General features: G+C 39.5%; 2 protein-coding genes across 2 annotated transcripts; both read left to right on the top strand.

The window, feature by feature from the left end:
* Positions 1-4,107: 4,107 nt before the first annotated feature.
* On the top strand, positions 4,108-6,985 carry selenoh (selenoprotein H). Its single transcript, XM_034598647.1, has 5 exons — positions 4,108-4,198; positions 4,601-4,739; positions 5,166-5,308; positions 5,810-5,929; positions 6,729-6,985. Exons 1-4 carry the CDS (start codon positions 4,183-4,185, stop codon positions 5,914-5,916), a joined length of 405 nt encoding a protein of 134 aa, XP_034454538.1. The 5' UTR covers positions 4,108-4,182; the 3' UTR covers positions 5,917-5,929; positions 6,729-6,985.
* A 497-nt stretch (positions 6,986-7,482) lies between these two features.
* clp1 (cleavage factor polyribonucleotide kinase subunit 1) lies at positions 7,483-10,802 on the top strand. The gene is made up of 6 exons (XM_034597636.1): positions 7,483-7,618; positions 8,503-8,777; positions 9,076-9,183; positions 9,283-9,402; positions 9,608-9,745; positions 9,851-10,802. Exons 2-6 carry the CDS (start codon positions 8,505-8,507, stop codon positions 10,535-10,537), a joined length of 1,326 nt encoding a protein of 441 aa, XP_034453527.1. The 5' UTR covers positions 7,483-7,618; positions 8,503-8,504; the 3' UTR covers positions 10,538-10,802.
* Positions 10,803-12,322: the final 1,520 nt, after the last annotated feature.

Here is a 12,322-nt window from a genome sequence, read left to right as displayed (position 1 = left end):
TTTTTAACAGCATCATGTCAGCTCTTGTCAAACTCCTTAGAAAAGGGCGGTGGTACTTGTGTGTATGACAGTGTGTGAAGTGTGTGAAGTATGGTGAAGGTGACCAATCCCAACTGTGCTCTCTCCTCGCCCCAGTCTGTTTCGTCACCATGAGCAGTTGGCAGCTATATTGAGCTGTATTAGGGGTGGGGGGTGTTAGGGGGAAGAAATGGGAAGATGCCAGAATGAAAATGTGACGATGTGTCCCAGAATCAGCACACACCCCCTCACCAGACCAACTCTCACCATGGTAATCATGACGATGATGAAGTCGCACACTCTCACGCATGTGATTTTACATGTGCACATACACTAATACACACACTTGATCAAATTCAAAAAGGTTTGGAGAAGTTCGGTGGAGCGGCCTGTATCCAGTCACTCGTTTTTGTCGTCTAGCTCAATAATTATTCATCATTTTCACACCTTTCTTTGTTCCTCTTCTCTCTCTTTTGTTTTCCTCCTCTGTGTGATGAAAACTCCCTCACTTTTCCTAGTCATAGTTAACAGCAGATAAATCATCAAGCCCACTGACATTCTTGTCCTTAACAATGTCCTTTTTGGGGGACATTTTCCACTCCTCTGCTCTACACATTTGCAGTTAAACCTAACCTGCACATTTTGACAACAAAGAATCCGATGCAGCAAACCATCAAGACAACATACTGCAACAATCATTTCAGCGGAGTTAAGAATTAAAACTGTTCACATGACAGAGTTTGCAGAAATTTGAGAATTTCTAGGTTAGGGCCTTGTTTGTGATCAGAAACTTAAAGGACATTTACCTTTACCCGAGTTTTTAATGAGTACATCCATGCAGACAAGTTCAGCTCAGTGAATCATAATATTTCATATGAAAACATTTGTAAAACAACCAAAGTAAAACAGCTTTAGAAACTTTGAGTTTACTTTATGTAAAAAGACATTGACTGTGAGTCATAATTTCACAGAATTGCAGAGATGGCAGCAACGGATGGCCATGGACATGCCCTCAGAGCTTTTGTTTACCACCTCGAGAAATGCACATCAAAAACTTCAATCGTGACCGATGTGATTACTCTCTCCATATTTCCAAGTTGCTTTTTCATGGCAGTGGAGTGGGTGTTTGCCCTCTGTGCATGAACGCAGCAGGTGGTCATGGGACATGTTGATTGTTATTCCGCTGCAGGAACACAACCAGGCCATTAGCAGGGAGCATTTCTCTGAAGTTGTCAGACTTTGATGATGTTTTCTCTTCATGCACTGCACCCACTCGTTCTGCCTGAGTCTTTCCTATTTTTCTTGACGCTCTTTTGTGTGCTTGCCTGCCTTTCACATTCTGTCACTTCGTCTTTGTCTAAACTCTAATCACTCCAGCCCCTCTCTCTCTGCCTGTCACAAACGTCTCCCCCATATGGTTATTCCTGTCTTGGCCTGTGTGTTGGCTCATACGTGTTCGCTTGCGTACCATTGCCGTGTTTGCTGACGTCTACCTTCACACATGTCTTATTGGCAGAAGACGAACCGAGACTCACCCTGACGTCAGAAATGAAGAGGCAGAGATAGACTTTCAGATGAATGAAATTAACTGATTCACTGCCACTGTATAATGAGAAAGAACAGAGTCTGTTTTGTTTTTTTACATTAAAGAACATAACAGGTTCATAATTAAAGTCGAACAATGTATAGCGTTGCAGACAACCTGACAACTGACCTCAAACATTCATAATTGATGAACACCATTAGCAGCACTGTCACACTGACCAACTCTCATTGTCCGGCACGTGGAAACATGAGCCTCCGGGGCAGTGAACCTCTGCTCGTGACATTTCACCAAACGGAAGAGGGGGGAAAAAGATAGAGGCACCTCAGAGAGATGAGGAGATCCTCAAACCATCTGTATAAATGTTTTGAGTGGAAACCGAGTTCACCCACTGAGCAATTAGAAGCCAATATGAGACTGGATGACAAAAGAGCAAGAAGGTGAAACATTCAAAACATTTACAAAATGTCAGAGAGGAACACTTGAGGAAAGGTTGCTGCAGCTGGTTTTGAAATGGTTTTCATCTGCAGCCCAAAAGCTGGAGACTGAAACTATGGAGATTCATGTAATTCTTCAGGTGCACCATGTAAGAACAAACAAAACTGGAGCTGCATTCATACACATGGAACTTCACTACAGTTAAATGTGGCATCACAGTGACTTGTAAAAACCTACAAGACTTAACTGTCAATAACTGATTTTAAATGGAAATTGAAAATAATTTTCAAGTTATCTTCACTTAAAAATTGTGGTTAACATGATAAAACTGGCTGTTCATCTTGTAAATATAACAAATGAGTGGCCTTGTGTACTGTATTGTGTTTGTGGGACTTGAGTAAAGGCCTTTGTAGCAAATGAAGAACTGCCTCTTCCAACTGTGAAAATGTAACTGGAATATAGATTCAGTTGTTAAAATGACTCATGGCTTAGAGCTAAACATTCAGAATTAGGGCAGTTAACTTACATGCGGAGCTGTTGCTCTGCAGCCAGAGAAGGTTGTGGTTTGATCCCCAGCTCCTGCAGTCTTTTAATTAAGAAGACACTGAAATTGGCCCTCAGTGTATGTGATAGAAAAAGCGCTGTCGATAGAAGCGCTGGATGAATGGTTGAATGCCACTTGTACTGCGCAAGACTAAAAAAGCACAAGGATCCGTGAGAATCAGGCTCTGTGATGCTGTGGCTGCAAAAAAACTAAAAATATCGGAATTTATGAATGAAAATCTGCCTTCTGTCGTTGCTCGCTTGTGCGTATGCGAGTGTTTGTGAGCATTACTTTGTGCATCGTTGATCGCCCTACAGCCACGAGCTCTGTGCATCCGGTCTTGGGTCAGAAGTAAAAGAGGAGAGAAGGATGGTGACGACAGGGCACATCTGTCTGTTCACTCCAGGTTCAAGCACATGACTAAAAGTACACTGCAATAGAATGAAAAGACAGATTTTGAGACAGTAGAAAGTTGATTAGTGTCATCTGTTTCCATAAGAAAGAGACACAATGAATGAAGGACTTAATCATAAAGCAACGACAACATGAGTAAAAGTGATTACACAGGAAGTGTGGGTCTTGAGTTTGCGAACAAAAGAACAATGATTACATGGGCGCTTGTGAGTCATTCGCACCACCTCGCTCTGGGACATTGTATGATCCATATTTGTTGGCTCAGACGCAACTTGTGACGTCCTTAATACAATTTGTTTATGAGCTCAAACATGTGACTGCTGCCACGTTCCCTGTGAAACACATGGGGATTGGGTAAGGCTATTTCAGTAACACGACGGCTTTGGAGTACTCAAACAGACCCGTCTGTTGCTCTGCAGGGTTTTCTCTCACTTGCGTCTTGCTTGTCTTGGATGCTGTCTCACAGCCGTTGCTCACAAGTCTACATTTGGGGACCTGCGTTCATCTGTCCCTCTGTTTACAGAGGACGTAGAGTTCCCAGATGGGGGAGTTATCTCAAAGTGTATTCAGGCTTTAGCGGGACTGGATGATGAAGATATGACACCAAGAAAAGTCTGGCTCCTCCGAGTCTGTCAAAGGTCTAAACACATATTCCCTGTCATTCTGAAAAAACATGTTTCAAATGTGTTACATTACATGCTGCAGTTTGTATCATTTCTATATACCAAAACAAATGTATATCATCTTATAGGGACTATGGGTGTCAATAATATTCAAAATGATTTCATACATCAACACATCTATACAATATCTATGCAATAGTGTTGCCAACAAGAACTGAAATCTCAAAAATCTGGTCAAGAATTTACAAATTGCGATTTTTCAATAATCACAAACAGCATCTAAATCAGTATTGCCATCTTGGTTTTTTGGATGTATTTTTTTTTAATATTCTTGTTTTTTTTAAATTATTCTTCGTGTATTCGCCTGTTTTTCCCGGTGGTGTCGGTATGAAGACTTTTGCATGTGTTCAAAATGAGCAATACTTGTCTTGTAAATTAATAAATGACATATAATAACTCTTCTATGTGTTTGTAGTTCTAGATAGTGAATATTTTGTTGTATCCGCAAAGAAGATGTCAGAATAATGGTTTGGTCCGTCATATTTAAAACCCCCCCTTGCTGGTGGTACAGTCCCCACACGCGCGAAACTTTTGTAACAGAAATGGCGTCCAAAACAGGTGGGTGTGTATTGTGTTTGTTTACTGTGTAGAAAGACAACTGTACAGGTTAATGAGACTATTGTTCCATTATAGAATTGTCCTGTAGCCTTGTTGTAGTTAATGTACAGGTGCAGTGCATTGTACCTCCTGCTATAGCGGCTGTCATCTCATGTTTGTGACTGCTGCCATTGAGCCACCGTTAGCTTCATGGCTAAAACAGCTGAGCATCCACACTGGCGAGATTTACTGATGATATGTTTATTTACGTTGTCCAGTTTCTAAGCGAGGCTTTGAGAGCCTGGCCCTCGACTGACATGACTGACCGCTCTGTCTGCTTATACAACGTGACCTCTAAGTAGCCACTAATGGAAATGTTACCTGTGTTATCAAGACTACTGAGTAAAAGCGTGTGTTGCTCAGGCCGCCGAGGGACGAAGCGCAAAGCGGAGTCTCAGGTAGAAGAGGAGAAGCCATCCGTGAAGGAGGAGAAGGAGAAGGAGGAGGAGAGGGGAGATGGAGAGAACGGCCAGGAGGGCCAAAGAGTGGTCATCGAACACTGGTAAATAATATCACACCGTACCTTGCAGATATAAGTGCTCAGATTCTGGGTTATAGTTTAACTCTTCCCCCACAAGTAAAATCAAACATTAGCAGATTTCTAAACTTGGTCAGTAAAGAAATAACAAAAACACAATTATTTAACAGTTAAGTAGCAACAGATCCTAACTATATATATATCTATCATGTGCATCTTAGACATAGTTAAGTGATGTTAGTAAAAACCTTCACTGCATAAGGATCTCCTGAACTAGACTTGATAAATAATTACAGTATGGCTTTAAAAATTTGATATTAATGAGTATAAAATATACCTTACAATAGTTCTCCAACACAGTAAATAAAGTCACTACATCATGTGCAACAACACATCATTCACAGCTTTAGTTCCCTGTCCATCTGATAGTTGTCTGGTTATTTCTGGCAGCAAGAGCTGACGAGTGTATGGGCGTAATGCCGAGGAGGTGAAATCTGCCCTCCTGGCTGCCCACCCTGGACTGACTGTGATCCTCAACCGCGAGAAACCCCGCAGAAACAGCTTCGAGATCACTCTATTGGATGGAGTCAAAGGTGAGAAGGAGAAAAAGGGCGAATCCAATAATAAGTCGGCCATGTGGCGTCCCAGAGGGAAGACCGACATCCTCAGCCAAGTGTGACTGTTTCTATATTTGGTCTTTTACAGAATAATACAAAACAACAAAAACTTAAGAGAAACAAAAGCATATTTTCAAATGTATATCAATCAGTCTATTATATATATATATATATATATATATATATATATATATATATATATACTGTTATATTTCGAGTTTTATTTTGTTGATCTAGCTATGGTTACAGTGAACAACATTTCCCATTTAAAACAGTTCATAGAAAGGCCTGTGGATCCTGCAGAGCAAAATGGGCCCATTGCATATGTAAAGAATTGTAAGGACATGTGGTATGTCTGAAGGAAAGTTGTATACTGTCATGTATTGTAAAAATGTGTTTTTGTAACACGCGAGTGGTACCATTTATCGTCTATTATTCCTACAAATGACTCTGTTCTCTTTTGTCTCATCCCTAAAGAAACATCTCTGTGGACCGGAATAAAGAAGGGTCCGCCTCGTAAGCTGAAGTTTCCTCAACCTGATGTTGTAGTTGCTGCTCTCCAGGAGGCTCTGAAGCCTGAGTAGATGTCCAGTGAAGGTTTGTGTCAAAGCTGTGTGAAACTTAGAATGAAAACGCAAGTTGGAAAAACTCAAGTATTACACACTTACACAGCTTTAATTTATAGTAATGCTAAGTTAAATTAAATTTCAGAGACAACACATTACATAAAAACTGAGGTAAAATGTTTCTGCTTTGAACTTAAGTTTCACACGAGGTTGCCAAACAAATTAGATGTCAAAATTTCTTCTCGACAGGATTATGAACATCAGTTGAACTTTTAAAATATGAAAAAGTTTAGTTAAAATTATATATTGTAATCTATATATTTGGAATTTTGAAGACTTTTTAAAGATTGAATTTCTTAATATATGCTCTTGAAACTTGAAATGCTGGAACGAAGGATCTTTTTGTAAAATATTATACATTTCTTTTATCATAAAATAAGGTACACTCAAAACACATTTACTCATTGCTATTAGTTGTTGTTCCAGCATTTCCAAAGATACTTTGTAAGTAGTTGTTGCTGTTGAGTATTTGTCTTGATTCACAGTTCCTGTTATGTATATTTTCATTTCACCTCCAGAGCCATGTGTTATAACCTATTTCCTGGATAACCTTATTTTAGCAGTTTGCGTCACCGACCTCGAGGATGTATTAACTGTTTGTTAGTCGAGCTTATGAAACACTGTCAGCCTTCAGCCATTTGACCACTTCTAGCTCTTACTATGATGTCTCCTTTTGGAAATGGTCTCGCAAACCACATGCAATGTACAAATGTGTGTTGTGACTATTTGTATTTCAGATTTTAACAGAATAATTCTTTCCTAACATGCAGTTCAGGAGAAGTGGCCTGTGGAGGCAGAATGACGAGGAGCGACCAAGGAGAATGTTCTCAGTCCTTCTTCTGATGATCCAAGCTCCAACAGCTCACATCCTCCTGATACAGTGCGACACCTAGTGGAGCCTCTCTGACACAACACGTTTTTAAATTTTACTTTTATGCTGTTTTTGAGCATTTCCCACTTTTTCTCAGTGGTTACTGTGCTTTTATGTCTGTTTTGATGAATAAAGTTGATTCATAGTTATAATGTGGGTGTAGCTTTGTGTTTGTTTTGTGCTGGATTGACAGAATCATGAATGTATTCTGATTAGACAATAACAAAATGTAATTCATATATTTTCCTTAGGCTATTATTCAACTATGAATGGATGCCTTGAGAGAAAACTTTGGTCTATAAAAACAATTAAGACAAAATTAGCATTTAATGTGTCACTGTGAAAATTCATAATAGCTGTGTGTTAAACATTTAAATTCATTCAAAAAAGTATAATTTTAATAATATATCTAAACATCTAATCGGGATCCAAATATACTGATGCATTTCAATCTGTATTTAGATGTATTTATCCATTTTATCACCAACATATCACGTGACTGTATAACAAATTTTAAGTTATTTGTGATTACAAAACGAACTTTGAATTTGTTATACGGTTTGTATTAAACATTGAATAAACAGCAATAAAGATAGTTTACCTTTAAACAATATTCTTATACAAAAATCTATTTCCAATGTTTCGTTTGAGATGATTTTTTTCCTTCCAGTCGAACGTTGCTACGGGTTGGTTGCCAAGGAAGTGACCTCACTGTCACGTGGTCATCCACAGCAGCGTTGGCTCATGAGTGGGGAAGCTTCTTTCTACTATAACGCTTGAAAATAGTCCGTAAGTAACTTATGTTATTAACAATGAATCTATAAATATTCACCTGACATTGCGGGAGTAGTCTGTACTGACAGCTGGATTTCGCAGGCAGCCATTCAGCCTTTGTTGCTGAAATTACTATGGCTAAGTTAGCCACGGCCTGCTAACTGCTAGCAAGGTGCTCTGTCTGTTTGCAGGAGACTGGTGTTAAAAATCAATATATTTCATTGTGTTAATCTTTTACTGAACTTACTCTGTTGTACATTGAATATATTTCTGAAAGTTCACTGCCGCCATTGTTCTGCACTGTCTTCTGCATATTAAGAGACGAGTATAGTTTCCAAACATGAACTAAACACAGTACTTCAGTACTGTGACTGTGGGCAGGGTAAAGTAAGAAAAACAAACATGTAATACTTAAACGCCACATATTCATTATATTGAAACTTTACATTTAAACAGGCACAAACTGGGGCTACTTTCTGTCAGATACTGTTTTATTTATTAATGTGAATGTTACTAAATTGCGTGTGAGCAACACTTGTTTAAGAGTCTTCCTAGATGTATAAACGATTAAAATATTGTAGAATTGTGTTGCACAGCTTTTGACAACCACCCATCCATATTCATATTCCAAGTCGATATCAAATGAAAATGTATTGATATGCTATGAAAACAACCTTTAGTTGCATCCCTATAAGTATTACAGTGCCGTACTTGAGTCTCATTGTGTTGTTGTAATACTGTAAATACTTGATGGGCAAAATAAGTTATTTTCATTCTTTATTAATTAATAAATTAAAATTGCTTTAAAAAAACAAGAAAATAATTCAACAATAACTAATTCATTTCCCCCAAACTTAAGGCTACTATTGCTAGGTATTCATGTACTTTTCTCTCATCAGTCATGGCAACAGAGGGTGTGGAAACCACGAGTGAAGATGCTCCAGCGGCTGGGAAGGTCAGCACCAGGTTTGACCTGGAGAAAGAGACAGAGCTTCGGTTCGAGGTGGAGGCAGCAGAGGCGGCAGAGCAAGTTGAGCTGGAGCTCCTCACGGGAATGGCTGAGGTGTTTGGTTCAGAGCTGAACCGCAGCAAGAAGTACGTATTTGGACCAGGATCTAAGATTGCAGTTTTCACCTGGCAAGGCTGCAGTGTCAACCTTTATGGCAAACCAGAGGTGAGCACCAGGGGAAGGGTCTAAAAAAAATATTGGTTGGTTTTTTGGAACAGAAATTATGCATGATGTTTTTATTTGCATATAGTGCAGGTAAGTAAAATCTGATCACATCACATGAGACAGATGTTTGTACCAAGTCTGTACAGGGCCTACGTTAGTGTGTGAGAGTTTCCATGTGGATACCTCAGTGTTTAAACTACTGACGTATCGTATCACATTGACACCTGCATGACCCCGTGTTTGACATTTAATCAATGAGAGGCTCAAATGACCCAGCTTTTCTCCCTCGTCACCACAGGTGGCTTATGTGTCCAAGGACACTCCCATGCTGCTCTACCTGAACACACACGCTGCCCTGGAACAGATGAGAAAACAAGCAGAGCGGGACAATGAGAGGGGGCCGAGGGTGGGTTTGATTAAAGAACTACTGTATTCAGAGGCCTTTATGAAAGATTTTGAATGTATGTATTTTACATTGACATTGAATAATAAAATCATCCCTCAGGTGATGGTGGTTGGACCCACAGATGTGGGGAAGTCAACAGTGTGCCGTCTGCTGTTAAGCTATGCTGTGAGAGTGGGCAGGAGGCCGACACTAGTGGAACTGGATGTGGGACAGAGTGGGGTAAGATGATTTGGAGTTATCATTAAGAATATTGACACAGACTGTGTTACATCCCAGTGTCCACCAGAGGCATGCATTGCATTTGTTTATTGGATAGTTATAATCTTCCACATTTTGGTATTGAATTGTTGCCACAGGCTTTAAGGGAATATCCATTATACAGATCTGATCAATATGAGTTATAAGGAACATTCCGCCCCCTCAGGTGTCAGTGCCTGGGACAGTGTCCGCACTTTGCATCGAGCGTCCGGCAGACATAGAGGAGGGCTTCTCAGTCCAGGCTCCATTGGTTTACCACTTTGGCTCAACTACCCCAGGGACCAACATCAAACTTTACAACAAGGTGAGAAGAAAGATGCTGGACATTTTGTTAGAGTTATTTTGCATTCTCATCAGTTATTTGTTTCTCACCTCCCACTTTAATCTGTTCTTTTCTTATAACGTGCAGCTGACGTCATGCCTGGCTGAGGTGTTTTCCCAGCGCTGTGAGGTGAACAGGAAGGCCAGTGTTGGAGGCTGCATCATCAACACCTGTGGCTGGGTGAAGGGCTCTGGGTACCAGGCTCTGGTCCATTGTGCCTCTGCCTTTCAGGTGGACGTGGTGCTGGTGCTGGATCATGAGAGACTGTACAATGAACTCAAACGAGACCTCCCTCACTTTGTCCGAGTTGTGCTCCTACCTAAGTCCGGTGGGGTGGTGGAACGCTCCAAAGAGTGCCGGCGGGAGACTCGGGATGAGAAAATCCGCGAGTATTTCTACGGCTTCCGTGGAGTGTCCTTCTACCCTTTTTCCTTTGAGGTGCGTTTCTCAGACGTTCGCATCTATAAGATCGGGGCACCGTCTATCCCAGACTCATGCCTGCCACTGGGAATGTCTCAGGATGACACGCAGCTCAAGCTGGTTCCTGTGACACCAGGGAGAGACCTCACGTATCATGTGCTGAGCGTGAGCAGTGCAGAGGACGTAGAGGAAGGGGCAAGAAAGGATATAGTGGAGAGCCCTGTGCGTGGCTTCATTGTGGTGACAAATGTAGACACGCAAACACAGGTAATGAAAGTGCTATCCCCATCACCCAGACCACTGCCCGGACACACGCTGCTTATCATGGACATCCGCTTCATGGACACAAAATGAAATAATCCTTCAGGGAAGACGACACCGTCGCAAAAGAAGTGGGACTCGTACCAGAGGACTTGGATTTTGTTTCCTAGTCGTTTTTTCTGCTTTGTATCAACTACAGAGAGCCTAGAAATTTCATGATTTGAAAATGGACATTGATCTCTGCAGATACAGTTTCTGGTAGAGGAGGTTTTATGAGTAGGGAAATTATTTTTGTGATAATCTGTTTTCTAACGATTGTCTTTTTTCATGATAATAAATTTTTTTAAACTAAAAAGTTCAGCGCTTTTATTTTTCAAATTTCATGGTCGTCAGATTTTCCTGTCCTACATATGTGTATCAGTTTACATTTATTTGCAGATGTCCTGTACCTAATAGGTCCTATATGTACATAAAGTCAAAATTTACTGTACGTCAGAACAGTTTGGAGGTACTGGTATTGTGATTCTACTTTTAAGTATTTCCGGCTACTCCCAGCTACAGTTAGTACCACTTATTTAATACACAAACCATATGATCATTTTATCAAAAATTGTTTATCAAATACAAACATACAAATGTGTTCAAATTCCGATCGATTTAACTGTGCTGCTTACACATTACTGTATAAATAATAATCAAATAATCCAATCTAGGACTTTTATTGCAATTAACTGTTTTCATACTTTGCTTTTACTTAAGTAAAAGTAAATAATTCTTCATATACCACTACAACAGAAACAAAAGAGACATACCAGTGTGTCAACACCTGCCAACTCATAGAGTTCATCAGATACACTGTACAGATACACATTTCTTTAACAAGTGGAAGATGGACTCAACTAATCAGCATAAAGTGACATAACTTTAACTCGTGAGGGTGTGATGCTCAGTATGAGCCAGTATTTAAAATGAAACATCCTCTCATACAGTATAAACACATTTAACTTAAACAAATGACATACTGTGGAATATTTCGTCTTGAAATACACATTTTTGTTCAGGCTGATTTATTAGCATTTCTACACCACAATTGTCCGATTTACCATGTTACTTATATTTTCTGTGCTTTTTCTCTAAACATTATCTTTCCTCAGCAGGATGCTGCTTCATTGTAGGCGGGTCAGTTGAAGGGGTTTCAAGTTGGCCATCTGGGATCTGTGGAGAAAAACCAAATAGGTTGTTCTACCAAGTGAATTTGCCGTAATGCCTGACATTTAACAAGGATGATTTACACACTGACTTTCAGTTTGAGTGAAATGATTATTGCTAAACCAGGTGGTGTTGATGCAATGCATTTTGTTGATTTTCACACAGTCGAGTTTTTCTCTCCAGTTCTACTGACAGTCAATGTCAAATTTCAGTCTGAGTAACTTCCCCTTCCATATTAAACATTTTTTTAAACATTTTTTTGTAATTTATTAGGATATTCAATATACAGACACCACATATTATTTATTATTGATCATATGTAAAATTTATATAAATTACTCAGTACTAGTCTGTACATAAAGTTTGTGTCCATTATACAATGCATATAAGGTTTATACATCCATATGTAAGTTTTGCATGTATATTGGTGTATATTGGTGTATATGTAAATAAGGTTAATGTATAGTATATTATGTGTGTAAAGTTTATACATTTATATATGTATGTTTTGCATGTATAATTTGTAAATAAGGTTAATGTAAAGTTTACACCGGGTATTATATATAAAGTTTATACAGTCTTTGGTCATAACATCATTTTTTTCATCAGCCAATCACCATCCACGGTGTTCGAGCTGGTTCTTCAGACCACACCTTCCTTGCTCTCTGA

Source organism: Hippoglossus hippoglossus, chromosome 10 (genome assembly GCF_009819705.1).
Source record: "Hippoglossus hippoglossus isolate fHipHip1 chromosome 10, fHipHip1.pri, whole genome shotgun sequence".
Lineage (NCBI taxonomy): Eukaryota > Metazoa > Chordata > Actinopteri > Pleuronectiformes > Pleuronectidae > Hippoglossus > Hippoglossus hippoglossus.
This window is presented reverse-complemented; position numbering and strand designations above follow the sequence as displayed.

Coding starts and splice junctions, on each gene's coding strand:
- clp1 (XM_034597636.1), top strand. CDS start 8,505: ATGGCAACAGAGGGTGTGGAAACCACGAGTGAAGATGCTCCAGCGGCT. Junction 9,184..9,282: donor ACAATGAGAGGGGGCCGAGG/GTGGGTTTGATT, acceptor ATCATCCCTCAG/GTGATGGTGGTTGGACCCAC. Junction 9,403..9,607: donor TGGATGTGGGACAGAGTGGG/GTAAGATGATTT, acceptor CCGCCCCCTCAG/GTGTCAGTGCCTGGGACAGT.